The 11,112-nt window shown below is 58.3% G+C and overlaps 1 protein-coding gene across 1 annotated transcript in view; it reads left to right on the top strand.

The window, feature by feature from the left end:
• The first annotated feature begins 525 nt into the window (after positions 1–525).
• ITPR3 (inositol 1,4,5-trisphosphate receptor type 3) overlaps positions 526–11,112 on the top strand; it is a 59,471-nt gene continuing 48,884 nt past the window's right edge. The window contains exon 1 of the mRNA XM_004590276.2: positions 526–910. Coding sequence (XP_004590333.1) covers positions 822–910 — 89 coding nt within the window. The 5' untranslated portion in view covers positions 526–821. The remainder of the gene's footprint in view (positions 911–11,112) is intronic.

The following is an 11,112-nucleotide window of genomic DNA, read 5'->3' as shown; positions in this document are numbered from 1 at the left end:
CATGCACTTTCTATTGTGCAATGAAAAGGCTTCTCGCGTTGAGAAAAATGAATCCGGATCCGCTCGGCCTCAGAGGGACGAGCGCGCCTCTAAGCGCCAGACGGCTTCAGCTGGGCGCAGAGGCTGCGCGGCGGCCGCGGGGCTGGGCGCTCCGGGGCGCGGCCTCTGTGCGCCGTACACCGTAGCGCCAGCGGGAGCGCGGGGTTCGCCCCTTCCCCGGGCTTTGGCATTGAGTCTCAACCACCCCAGGGCTGTAGGTGGGAACCTCGAGGGCGGAGACGGCGGGGTCTCCAGGGAAAGGCAGCCCAGCGAGCCTGCGGGAGCTCGGCACTTCTCCCGAGTCTTGCAGAGCGTTTTCAGGGGGTCGAGAGAGCAGGCGACGCCCTAGGCGTCGGGGAGGCCGGGCCGGGAGGCGCAAGGGGAGCGCCGGTGCACGTGGGTGCCGGCGGGCGGGCGGGCCGAGGCAAGGGGGTGGTGGCGGAGGCGGGGTGTGGCGTCCCCGCCTTCCCGGGCGGGATTTGCATGTGTGTGTGGCGGCCTCAGACTTCCTGCTCCCACTACGCTGCAGGTACTCGCGGGCCGGGCCGGGTCGGGCTGGCGGGCGGGCGGCGGGCGCGCCAAGACGCGGGCATCTCCTCACCCGGACCCCGGGCCGCACCGCGCCGCCTCCCGCTCCCGTGGCCGCCAGCCCGTCCCGAGCGCCGGGCTCCGAGGTGGGGGCGCGCCCCTTCCCGCCCCCTGGACGCTTCGGTGCTCCGCATCCAGCCTGGGCGCGCGCCCCTGGGCGCCCCAGCCGCCCCTCGCTCTAGAGGCACGCAGCCATGAGCGAAATGTCCAGCTTTCTTCACATCGGGGACATCGTCTCCCTGTACGCCGAAGGCTCAGTCAATGGCTTCATCAGCACTTTGGGGTGAGTGAGTCGCGCTCGAGGGGGCGCGGGCAGGAAGCGGGCGCGATGGGCCGTGGTGCCAGCTGCGCGTGTCCTCCCACGGTCACCGCCCCGGGGCTGGGACCTAGACGGCGCGAGCCCCCAAGGCGAGGGGCATCGGCTGCCGTCAGCTTTTAGAGAAAGGAAGTGAAATGTTTGTTCAGGTAGGAGTCGGCGCCCTGCCGGAGTTGGCAACAGGAGCCCGGCTCCACCAAGCCTCCACCCCCCCATGCACGCCTTTCTTCGCAGGGCGGAGGGAGACTTCCTCTGCAGGTGGTCCTGGGGGTGGCAGGTGGGTGGTGGCTTGGGGCCCCGGCTGGGGAGGGCACCCGGGTCCGGACATGCCCGGTTCTGGGATGAAACGGAGCTACGAGGTGTGGGTGGGCAGGCTAGGCCCACAGCCCGGAATCCTGTGGTTGGCTATCCTGTGGTACAGATGCGGAGTTCTCACTTTTTCTCCTGTCCTGCCCCAACCCGTTCAGTATCTTCGGATTATCATTGTTTTAGGGACCTACCCCTTCCATGCGTCTGGGGCCCTGGCTCACTGGCCTCCCTTCTCCCCGCCTCTCCTTGCCAATTTCCTGAGCGGCTCATCTGGCGCCCCTGGGTCCCTGGTCCCAGGCTCTCTCGGGAACACTTTACAAACATTAATTAATTCTGGCCGCCACCCCCCAGGGTCTGCGCTGGATAAACAGAGACTCAGTTCCTGTCCCTGGGAGAGGGCGTGTCCTGTGCCAGGCTAGGGCAGGGGAGGAATTGGGCAGAGAATGGGCTGGGAAGAATTGGACTGGGAAGAGGGGCTAGAGTGCGTCCCCGCCTCTCCAGCAGGCGCCTGGGAAGGACCTGCTGCGCCCATTCTTTCCCTAGCTCCTCCTCCCAGACACACCCAGCTGCCCCTCCGGGCAAGCCCACCTTCTTCTCCCCGCTGCTGGACTGGATGCTAGCCAGCCCTGGGCACCTCCTCTTTGGAGGAGAGCCTTGTCACCCTCAGTCCTCCTGCAGGGGTGGGAGGGGTAGGTTCCCCTGGCTCTGCCAGCAGGGAGTTCTGATTGGGAATCCCAGTCCACTCAGCTGCCTTATCTCTCACTCCAGGCCTCTCCTGGTCCCTCTCCATGCCCGGCTGGCTTGCCTCCTCTCAGTAGATTTGACTTCTGCTCAGGCCCCAGTGGACAGGGTTTTTTGAGGGTAGGGATAGGGCCACATCTGGGTCAGCATTGTGCAGGCCTCCCTCAGCAAGCGCTGAGGCCAGGACCTGCCTACAACAGGTACACATAGTGTAGGGAGCACCCTGAATTCTGCTGAGGGGGGAAGCAGTGGGTGGGGGAGCCGATAGGGATGCTCCCCTCCTAGTGTCTGATGGAGGCTTCTGGGAAGTGACTCTCTTCTGAGGAGAATCCTTGTTGCCTCCTCCCACCTTGGTCTCTGTGTGTGGCCCTGCAGCCCTTTCCTCCACGCCATGTTGGTCCTGGGGACCAAGGTGTCCTTTCCCTCTGCAAGTGCCTCCAGCAACCAGAGACAGCCACCCTCCCAGCCTGGCCCTCTGGAGCCGGCTGGTGTGTGCAGGCCCCAGCTTACTCTTCTGGGGTTCGCTCTGTCTGCGGCCTTAGATGTGGTAAAGTGCTCCTGGGTCCTGCAGCCTGTCCTGGGCTCCCCAGCCCCTCACCTTTGCTCCTGGCTGCTCCTGCCTTCCCGCCTGCCAGTCTCCACCTGAGGATGTGTGTCCCACCCTTTAAGACCTGGTGCCCAGCTCCAGCTTCTCCCAGCCTGTAGGGCAGCATTAACCCTTTCCTCTGCAGTGCAAACTGCTCTCCAGGGTTAATCACGGTGTTGGGTCAAAGGCTTTCCCTGCAGGCTCATTGCATGCCAGGTGGGCCCCATGCCAGGATTAACTCATTAATCACACCGTTCACCCGTTTGGCTCCTTCCTGGTACGGTCCTGGGCCCCTGGGGCTTGGTGGAGGTGCAAGTGCTGCAGATCATGTCTGTCTAAGGTGCCGGCTTTGGCGCAGTGCCCAGGCCCGCTCCATCAGGGTCTGCAGTGAATTTTTCCGAGTTCCCAGGGGCCTGTGTGAAGGTTGCTCTTTCTGTGCCACCTTGTTCCAGCATCTTTTGCCTCCATTTGCACTTGGTTCCTGCCGCCTCCCTCTCCCTGGATGATTGGAGTTCTGGAGGCCGATTTGGTTGAATTCCCTGGGCTGGTCCAGCACCCAGTAAATTAATTTATTGGGGTAGCCTTGGTGGGCAGAGGGGGCTGGGGCATCTGGGGAGAAGGATAGAGGGGGCATGGAAAGGGAGGGGGCTGGGGCGGCCTTCAGATCCTCTCCGGAGCTATTGAAGGTAAGTGGAGGGGTTCCTTGGAGTCTCCCATGTAGTGAGCATTCCCCATGCAGATTGTACATTAACTCTGGCTCGGGAGGAGGGGTGGGGGCTGGGAGGGGATCCCCAGTGGGTGGAGACTGCTGGCCGCAATGGAGAGCAGGCCCATGCCTGTTCTTGGCAGCAGAATGTGGCCAGCACCCCGTCTCACCCTGCATCCTGGGTGGAGGCGGCAGAGGCCAGGGCTCTGGCTGCTGACTGGGGCGAGTAGAAGGGGCAGGGTTTCTGCTGGCTGCAGCCCAGGAACTGAGGGGAGCAGCTGCAGGTGATGTGTGGACCCTGGCAGGATCTCATGCCTGCTCCCTGAAGATCTCTCCTGAGGCCTGGAGACCTGGGCCATGTGAGGGTCAGAAGGGACCCCACCTCTCGCCCGCCTATAACTTCCTGTGCACTTCCCAACCTGCTTTACCATGGTGATGAGCCCAAGGCAGGGTTGGTGGTGGGGGAGGGTTGATGGTGTAGCATCCCTTGGGTCAGGGGCCTCTTGGGCACAGTTCTGGGTCTCATGGCTCCTTCCACCCTGGCAGCCAGGCATTTTGGACCAGGTTCTGCCTTCTCAAAGGATGTTCCTGCCAGCCTATGTATTCTCTGCCAGAGCTGGGCTTGTCTGAAACCAGAAGCTAGAAGCTTCTTCCAAGTCTCCCATGTGGGCACGGAGGCCCAAGTGCTTGGGCCATCCTCCTCTGCTTTCCCAGGCCACAAGCAGAGAGCTGTCTTGGAAGTGGAGTACTTGAACCAGCGTTCACATGGGATACTGGTGCCTCAGGTGGAAGCGTGGCCAACTATGCCATGGCACTGGCCTCACCCCAGATGGTCTTAACTGCACACCTCTGCTGGAGTCCCTGCTCTGAGACCTTCTCAGGCAGTGAGAACACCTGCCTGCAGGGTGGACACTGACAATTCATCTCTTTGCCCTCATTAGACTTCGTTAAGTCACTCAGCAAACATTGACTGTGGGTACCTGCTGTGTGCCAGACACTGCTGTAGGCACTGGAGAATCATGGGCAGTGGTGACCGAGTTCCTGGAGGTGGGTGCTGGTCTAGGGGACATGCCAGGACCCCTGTGCCTGCAGGAGGGGCTGCCCCTTCCCTGCAGAGCGCAGTATGGGCATGCTGCAAGCTTGCCCAGGCCTTCCTTGCCTTTTGATTTCACTGGCATGAGATGTTCACTTCTGTATGTCTAGGCAGGGGCTTGGCCTCAGTTCACCCGCTCCATGCAACTTTGTTAATGGTTTTTTTTTTTTTAATTAAAAAATGATAAATGTTGGGCCCGGCACTTGTTGGCTCAGTGTCTGAATCCTTGCCATATGGGCTCCGGTTTGTGTCCTGGTTGCTCTACTTCTGATCTAGCTCCCTGCTTGTGGCCTGGGAAAGCAGTCGAGGATGGCCCAAAGCCTTGGGATCCTGCACCTACGTGGGAGACCTGGAAGAAGCTTCTGGCTCCTGGTATTGGATAGGCTCAATTCTGGACATTTGGGGCTACTTGGGAAGTGAACCAACGGATAGAAGATCTTTCTCTCTGTCTCTCCTTTTCTCTGTAGATCTGCATTTCCAATAAAAATAATTAAATCTTTTTTTTTAAAGATTTATTCATTTTATTACAGCCAGATATACACAGAGGAGGAGAGACAGAGAGGAAGATCTTCCGTCCGATGATTCACTCCCCAAGTGAGTTGCAACGGGCCGATGTGCGCCGATCCGAAGCCGGGAACCTGGAAGCTCTTCTGGGTCTCCCATGCGGGTGCAGTGTCCCAACGTATTGGGCCATCCTCAACTGCTTTCCCAGGCCACAAGCAGGGAGCTGGATGGGAAGTGGAGCTGCCGGGATTAGAACCTGCGCCCATATGGGATCCCGGGGCTTTCAAGGCGAGGGCTTAAGCTGCTAGGCCCCTGCGCCGGGCCCAAAATAATTAAATCTTAAAAAATAGCACTGTTTAAGAAAAAGAAGATAAATATTCCGTGGAGAAAACGTGGCTTGAAGTCTTCTGTGGTGTCTACTAATGCTGTGTAAGCTTGCCAGTCTGTCACACGCACCAGTAGACACTTGCTTGTGACATGAGCCCTCCCTGCGGCTGGGGCTCTGGACACAGTGGCCTCTTGTTCCCCAGGCCCACCTCTTAGGCTGTGCTGTGCCTTCCTTACCGCTATCCAGCATCCAGGCAGTTCCTAAGCTTTTGCAGCTTCCAGACTTGAGCACTTGGGCAATTATCCTTTCAGCATTAACTTCCAGAAAGAGACAGCCAGGCCAAGCAAGGCTCCTGGCGCTCTCACTCCTGGGGCAGCGAGTGGTGACGGAACCCATGCTGCAGGGGTTCCCTGGAACTTGGGCCTGTGGTCACTTTTGAGCCGTGTGAGGATGTGATAAGGAGGGGGTGACATGGGCAGGTGGCAGGCTGAGGACAGACCCAGCCTTGGGCTTCTACCCTGGGACTGCAGGGTCTCAGGTTGCACAGGGCTCTTAGGCCTCCCAGATTGCTGCCAAAGTCACCTGTGTACACTTTGCCCAGCCTGCATTCCTGACCCCTGCCTCCTCCCTGATTTGGGCTATGTGGGGTGGTGGCTTAGGTTGGGGGTGGGAAGGAACCAACTTTTCTGCTCTCAGTTTAGACCGAGTCTCTGCTTTTTGGTGTCTCCCACCCCCGCATGTGTGGCTGGGGTCCTGACATCACCTCTTGTTGGCGAGGGGGCGGAGCTCTCCATAGAGTAAGAGAAGAAGGCAGGAGTCCTGGAAGAAGGGAGGCGAGCAAAGCCCAGCTCTCCAACAGCTTCATGGAGGCCTGTGTGTGCTCCAGGTCCGCCCTGTAGTGTGGCAGGCTGATCGTGTACTTGCTGTCACAGGAGGGGCTGGGATCAGGTAGCCGAGGTCCAAAGAGAGGAGGGCATAAGGCCTTTTGGATCTGGGAGCAGAGATGAGGCTTGGGAATCAACCTAGTGAGCCGAGGGGGTGGGCTGGGGAGGGCCTTGCTCGGACTGTGTTGGGGAATGGGGTTCCACATGGGGAGGCGGGTGGAAGGGTCTTGCCCCCTGGGTTTGAACGAGGGAACACTGTGGGTGTCTTCTGACCAACAGGTGGGTGGTAGCAGAAGGGGCAGCAAACACAAATCTCAGCCAGGGGACAGCTGCAGGTGCCCGAGGCGGACACCTGTGCCTATTTGCTTAGCAAATCCGCTCCTCATCACAGGGTTGGTGGCTGCTGCCCCTCCCCCGGCGCTCTGCAGCAGAGACTGTGTCAGAGTCCCAGAGTTAATGACAGGGTCCTTGCAAGCCACAGGAGGAAAATGAGGTCTGTGTCCCAGACGTGGCTGCCATGGTTGCCGGAACCTTCATGTCTATTGGGGTCAGGTTAATTTTTTTTTTTTTTTTTTTTGGGTGATTTCATTCTTCCTGAAGTTCTCTGAGCCAGGAGCTGCCTGTCCTCTCTTAGCCCCGCAGGCCTCTGAAGGCATGGGCTGTGTTTGGATTCAAGCCCCATGTGTTCCGTACACTGCCTGGCCTCGGGGCGGCACAGGTGGATCCTTGAGGGGATCCAGCTAGAGGTGAAGAAAGGGATGGCTATGCCCAGATGTAGGATTTCTTCTTTTTTCTTCTTCTCTTTCTTCTTCTTTTTAAAATTACAGATTTATTTATTTTAATCAGAAAGGCTGATTTGTAGAAAGAAGGAGAGACAGAGAACAAACACTCTTCCAACCATTGGTTTGGACCTGGCGCAGTGGCCTAAAGGCTAAAGTCCTCGCCTTGAACGCATAAGGATCCCATATGGGCGCCAGTTCTGATTCCAGCAGCTCCACTTCCCATCCAGCTCCCTGCTTGTGGCCTGGGAAAGCAGTCGAGGACGGCCCAAATCCTTGGGACCCTGCACCCATGTGGGAGACCCAGGAGGAAGTTCCTGGCTCCTGGCTCTGGATCGGCACAGCACTGGCCGTTGCGCTCACTTGGGGAGTGAATCATCAGACAGAAGATCTTTCTCTCTGTCTCTCCTCCTCTCTGTGTATCTGACTTTGTAATAAAAGTAAATAAATCTTAAACACACACACAACGGGCCAGTGGCGCAACGGATAATGCGTCTGACTACGGATCAGAAGATTTTAAGTTCCAACCAACCTCCCCAAACGGCCACAGTGGCTGGAGCCGAGCTGAGTTGATCTGAAGACAGGAGTCAAGAGCCTCTTCTGGATGTCCCATGTGAGTGCAGGGTCCCAAGGCTTTTCTTGCTTTTCCAGGCCATAAGCAGGGAACAGAATGGGAAGTGGATCAGCTGGGACGTGAACTAGTGCCCATATGGGATCCTGGCACTTGCACGGGGAGGGTTAGTCAGTTGAGCCATCATGCTGGCCACCCAAATGTCTGTTGAGTTAAGGGACTTCAGCCAGTTAATCCAGGTTCCTCTCCCAACGCTGCTATCTCATCCTTGCCTTGGGCATCTATGTGCCAGTCCATCCGAGTGTTCTCACAGTGCCTGCCGAAGCTGGCCTAGATTTTTGGGTGGTGGCCAGTGGCCTGAGCTGGCAGGCAGGGGCTGTGCCATAAGTTGGCTTTCACAGCTGCAACAGGGTCCCTTGATGGGGGGTAGGAGGGTTCCCCAGGCTGTGGCACCCTCACCCCGGCTGCCCTGATGGTGGTTAGGCCGGAAGGTGCCAGTTTGGATTCAGACTCTCTTAGTAGGCATCTGCCCCACTTTATTTTTTTTTCAGGTTCCCTTCTTCCTCCTTCTTATCTAATCTTTGCAGGCGGCACTGACTCGCCCAGTTGCCTTTTCCTCAGGGCTCCCACCTGGGTCTCAAAGTCCACTCCAGGCAGGCAGGGAGGGGATGGCCACCCAGAGGCTGGGATGCCACTGTCCTTCCTCAACACTGAGGTCTTGGGCACAGAGCCTGCGCATCTTTCAGGAGCAGCACCCTCCTCCACATTCTGCTAGTTCCTCTAAAGTCCAGCATGTCCCTGCCCACAGCCTCCGGCCAGTGCACCACCCCCCTCGTCTCTCTAATGATGCTCCCTTGGGGCCTGTACAAGGCCCGCTGGTCTTGTAGCACCCAGAGGATGGAAGACTCACAGCAGGGGCTGGCCTCTGGTGGGTGACAGCTAAAGTAGAACAGCAGCTGGGGCTCATGTGTGCATGCAGGGCCCCCAGCTAGGGCAGGGGACACAGGTCCAGCACAGACAGGTGGCTCCAAGTCAGGCTTTGTTGGAGAGGGGGAGACCTGAGCAGCTGCCAAGATCACATCAGTGCACCTGCACGCCCCAGAGCAGAGAGGCTCTGCAGCAGGGAGTGAACTGATGATGCCAGAGGGATGTAGCCCCGACACACTGGAAGGTCAGGTGTGCTCATGTGGTTGTGGCAGGGATTCCACCGCCCTGTAAAGGGAGGGCTGGGGGCTCTGCAGACAGGTAGGTGGCCCCTTGGAGGTGTCAGTAGACCTTGGGGCCCAAGGACTTCGAGGATGTACAGCTCCAGAGAGCGGATGAAGCATGCACCGTTTGTCCCTCAGCCCTGCTTCGGTTACGGTGCCAGGGATGTGCACCTGGAGTGACACCTGTGACCCGGCCTGGTTTAATAAACACAGGTGCTCTCCAGGACCCCTCCTCTCCACGACCCCACCTCCTCCTCTCGCCGCTGCCTGTGGAGCCCAGGAGAGGAGGGAAGCGCAGGCCGCACCGCACGTCCTGGCCCGTCCCGGGCGCGCTGGCGGAGGCGCAGCGTCGCACAGGCCGGGGCGAGGCCGAGCTCGCCCGCGCTCCGCGGCCGCGGCCACACGTGGGGTGGCGAGTTTCGCTGGGCGGCGGGGGCGGACAGGGCGGGGCCGGGGGCGGGAGCAGGACAGGGGCCCCGCCCGGCTCCAAGCGCCCCAAGACGCTTGGCAGTCCCGACCTCGCCCTTCAAGGCTCCTCAGCTGTCTGGCGCCCTGGCCCTGGGGCCTCCCCCGGGCTCCTGATGGTTCCCAGCCCATCTGATAAGGGCTTTCTGGCTAATCTGTTACCGACTTCACGCGCGGCACAACCTCCACCCTGCCCCGCCCCCAGACTGCTAAATCGTTGGGAGTTCCCGTCCTGACCGAATTCCCCAATTCCTTTGAAGGAATGGGGCAGGAGGCTACAGAGGCCTGTAGTCAGACTGTCCCAGGGCCACGTGGCCTACGCTCTGGGGGAGGGGTGTTGTCAGTCACGGGGAAGGGGAGGAGGCAGGAGCATGGTGTCTCACCTTAGGGTTCTGGGCAGGAGCCGGGTCCCACACCCAGGGGAAGCTCTCTTGCCCCTGGTTTTCACTGCTGACCCGGCTCTCCAGGAGGCCGGCCCGGCTCCCTTCATCCCCCACGCCCCCAGCACCTGCTGCTCTGTATCTGGCCTCTGGATTCTCGGCTACAGCCCAGGCTGCTTCCAAGCCTTCTTCTGGAGCAAGCTCCCCTCCAGGGTAGTCCTCCTGACCTCTGAGCGGTTTCCTTTGCTCTCCCACCTGCGATGGAGGGCAGTGGGCATGGGGAGTTCCTCCAGACACTGTGCGACTGGGATTCACAGCTGTGCTGTAAAATAGGATGCCACTTTAGGAGGACTCCTTCCTGCCCGGGTACCCAGACAGGGAGTTTACTGGAAGGTGTCTGGAGTGAGGCTCTCAAGGTTCGATTCCTTGGATTGGGGTCTTTGAGGCTGCCTGTTTGTGCCTCCCCCACCCCACCAAATCCTGGTGTGCTGATCAGGACAGGGACTGAGGGGCCTACCTCAGCCTCAGCTGCCCTGTGGCCCCAGCACCTCTGGCAGGTACTGGCCCATGCCTGTTCCCCTCCTCCATGACAGTTTGCCCACCACCAATGTTCATTTGGTGCTGTGGTTAAGATGCTGTCTGGGACACCTGCATTGCACATCGGAGTGTCTGTTCCAGTTCTGATTCTGGCTTCCTGCTCATGGAAACCCCAGGATGCAGTGGGGTTGGGGCGTTGATCCCCAGCTTGGTTCAACCCTGGGTTTTGTCAGCCATTTAGGAAGTAAATCAGCAGCCTGTATATTTATCTCTCTGCTTTGCTTTTCTTCTTTAAAAAAATATATTTATATGTATTTTTTTACATTGAAGATTTTATTAAAAATATTTATTTTTTTTGAAGGGGAGAGTTGTAGAGAGGAGAGACAGAAAGAAAAATCTTTTATCACTCCCCAAATGGCTATAATAGTCAAAGCTGAACTGATCTGAAACCAGGAGCCCAGAGCTTCTTCCATGTCTCCCATGTGGGTACAGGGGCCCGAGGATTCGAGCCTTCCTCCATTGCTTTCCCAGGCCTTTAGCAAGGTACTGGATTGGAAGTGCTGCAGTTGGGACTCAAACTAGCATCCATACAGGATGCCAGCACTGCAGGCAGAGGTTTAGCCTACTATGCCAAGTCATTAGCTTCTCTGCTTTTTTTTTCTCTGCTTTTCAAATACATAAAACAAACATATATTTTAAAAGAATTTCTTTGCTGCATCCCCTTCTCTCAGGGCTTTGCTCAGAGACAACTGTCTGATCTCGTTCACTGATGTCTTACAGGAGGGTCTATGAATTATTCAAGACTCTGAACGGCTGCTGCTTCCTTTTACATCTCTCTGATTGGCTAAACCCGGACTTCCTTCTTCTCTCAGTTCAGACAAAACACACAGCAGCGCCCTGGCCAACTGGTTATATTCCGTCTCTGCTGAGGCTGTGACTGACCTGCCAGTGCGGTTCTTCTACCCCTTCCGGTGGGGACCTTATCTTTTGCTTCTCTGCGCTTCCTCCTGCGGCCAGTGGCACAAGTTAATTCAGGCACTTGGGGTGTGTTGTGCATGTGCTGGCTCCACACCAGGCA

This window comes from Ochotona princeps, chromosome 1, assembly GCF_030435755.1.
Source record: "Ochotona princeps isolate mOchPri1 chromosome 1, mOchPri1.hap1, whole genome shotgun sequence".
Classification (NCBI taxonomy): domain Eukaryota; kingdom Metazoa; phylum Chordata; class Mammalia; order Lagomorpha; family Ochotonidae; genus Ochotona; species Ochotona princeps.
Note: the sequence above shows the minus strand (reverse complement) of the source record. Positions and strands in the feature narration are given on the sequence as shown.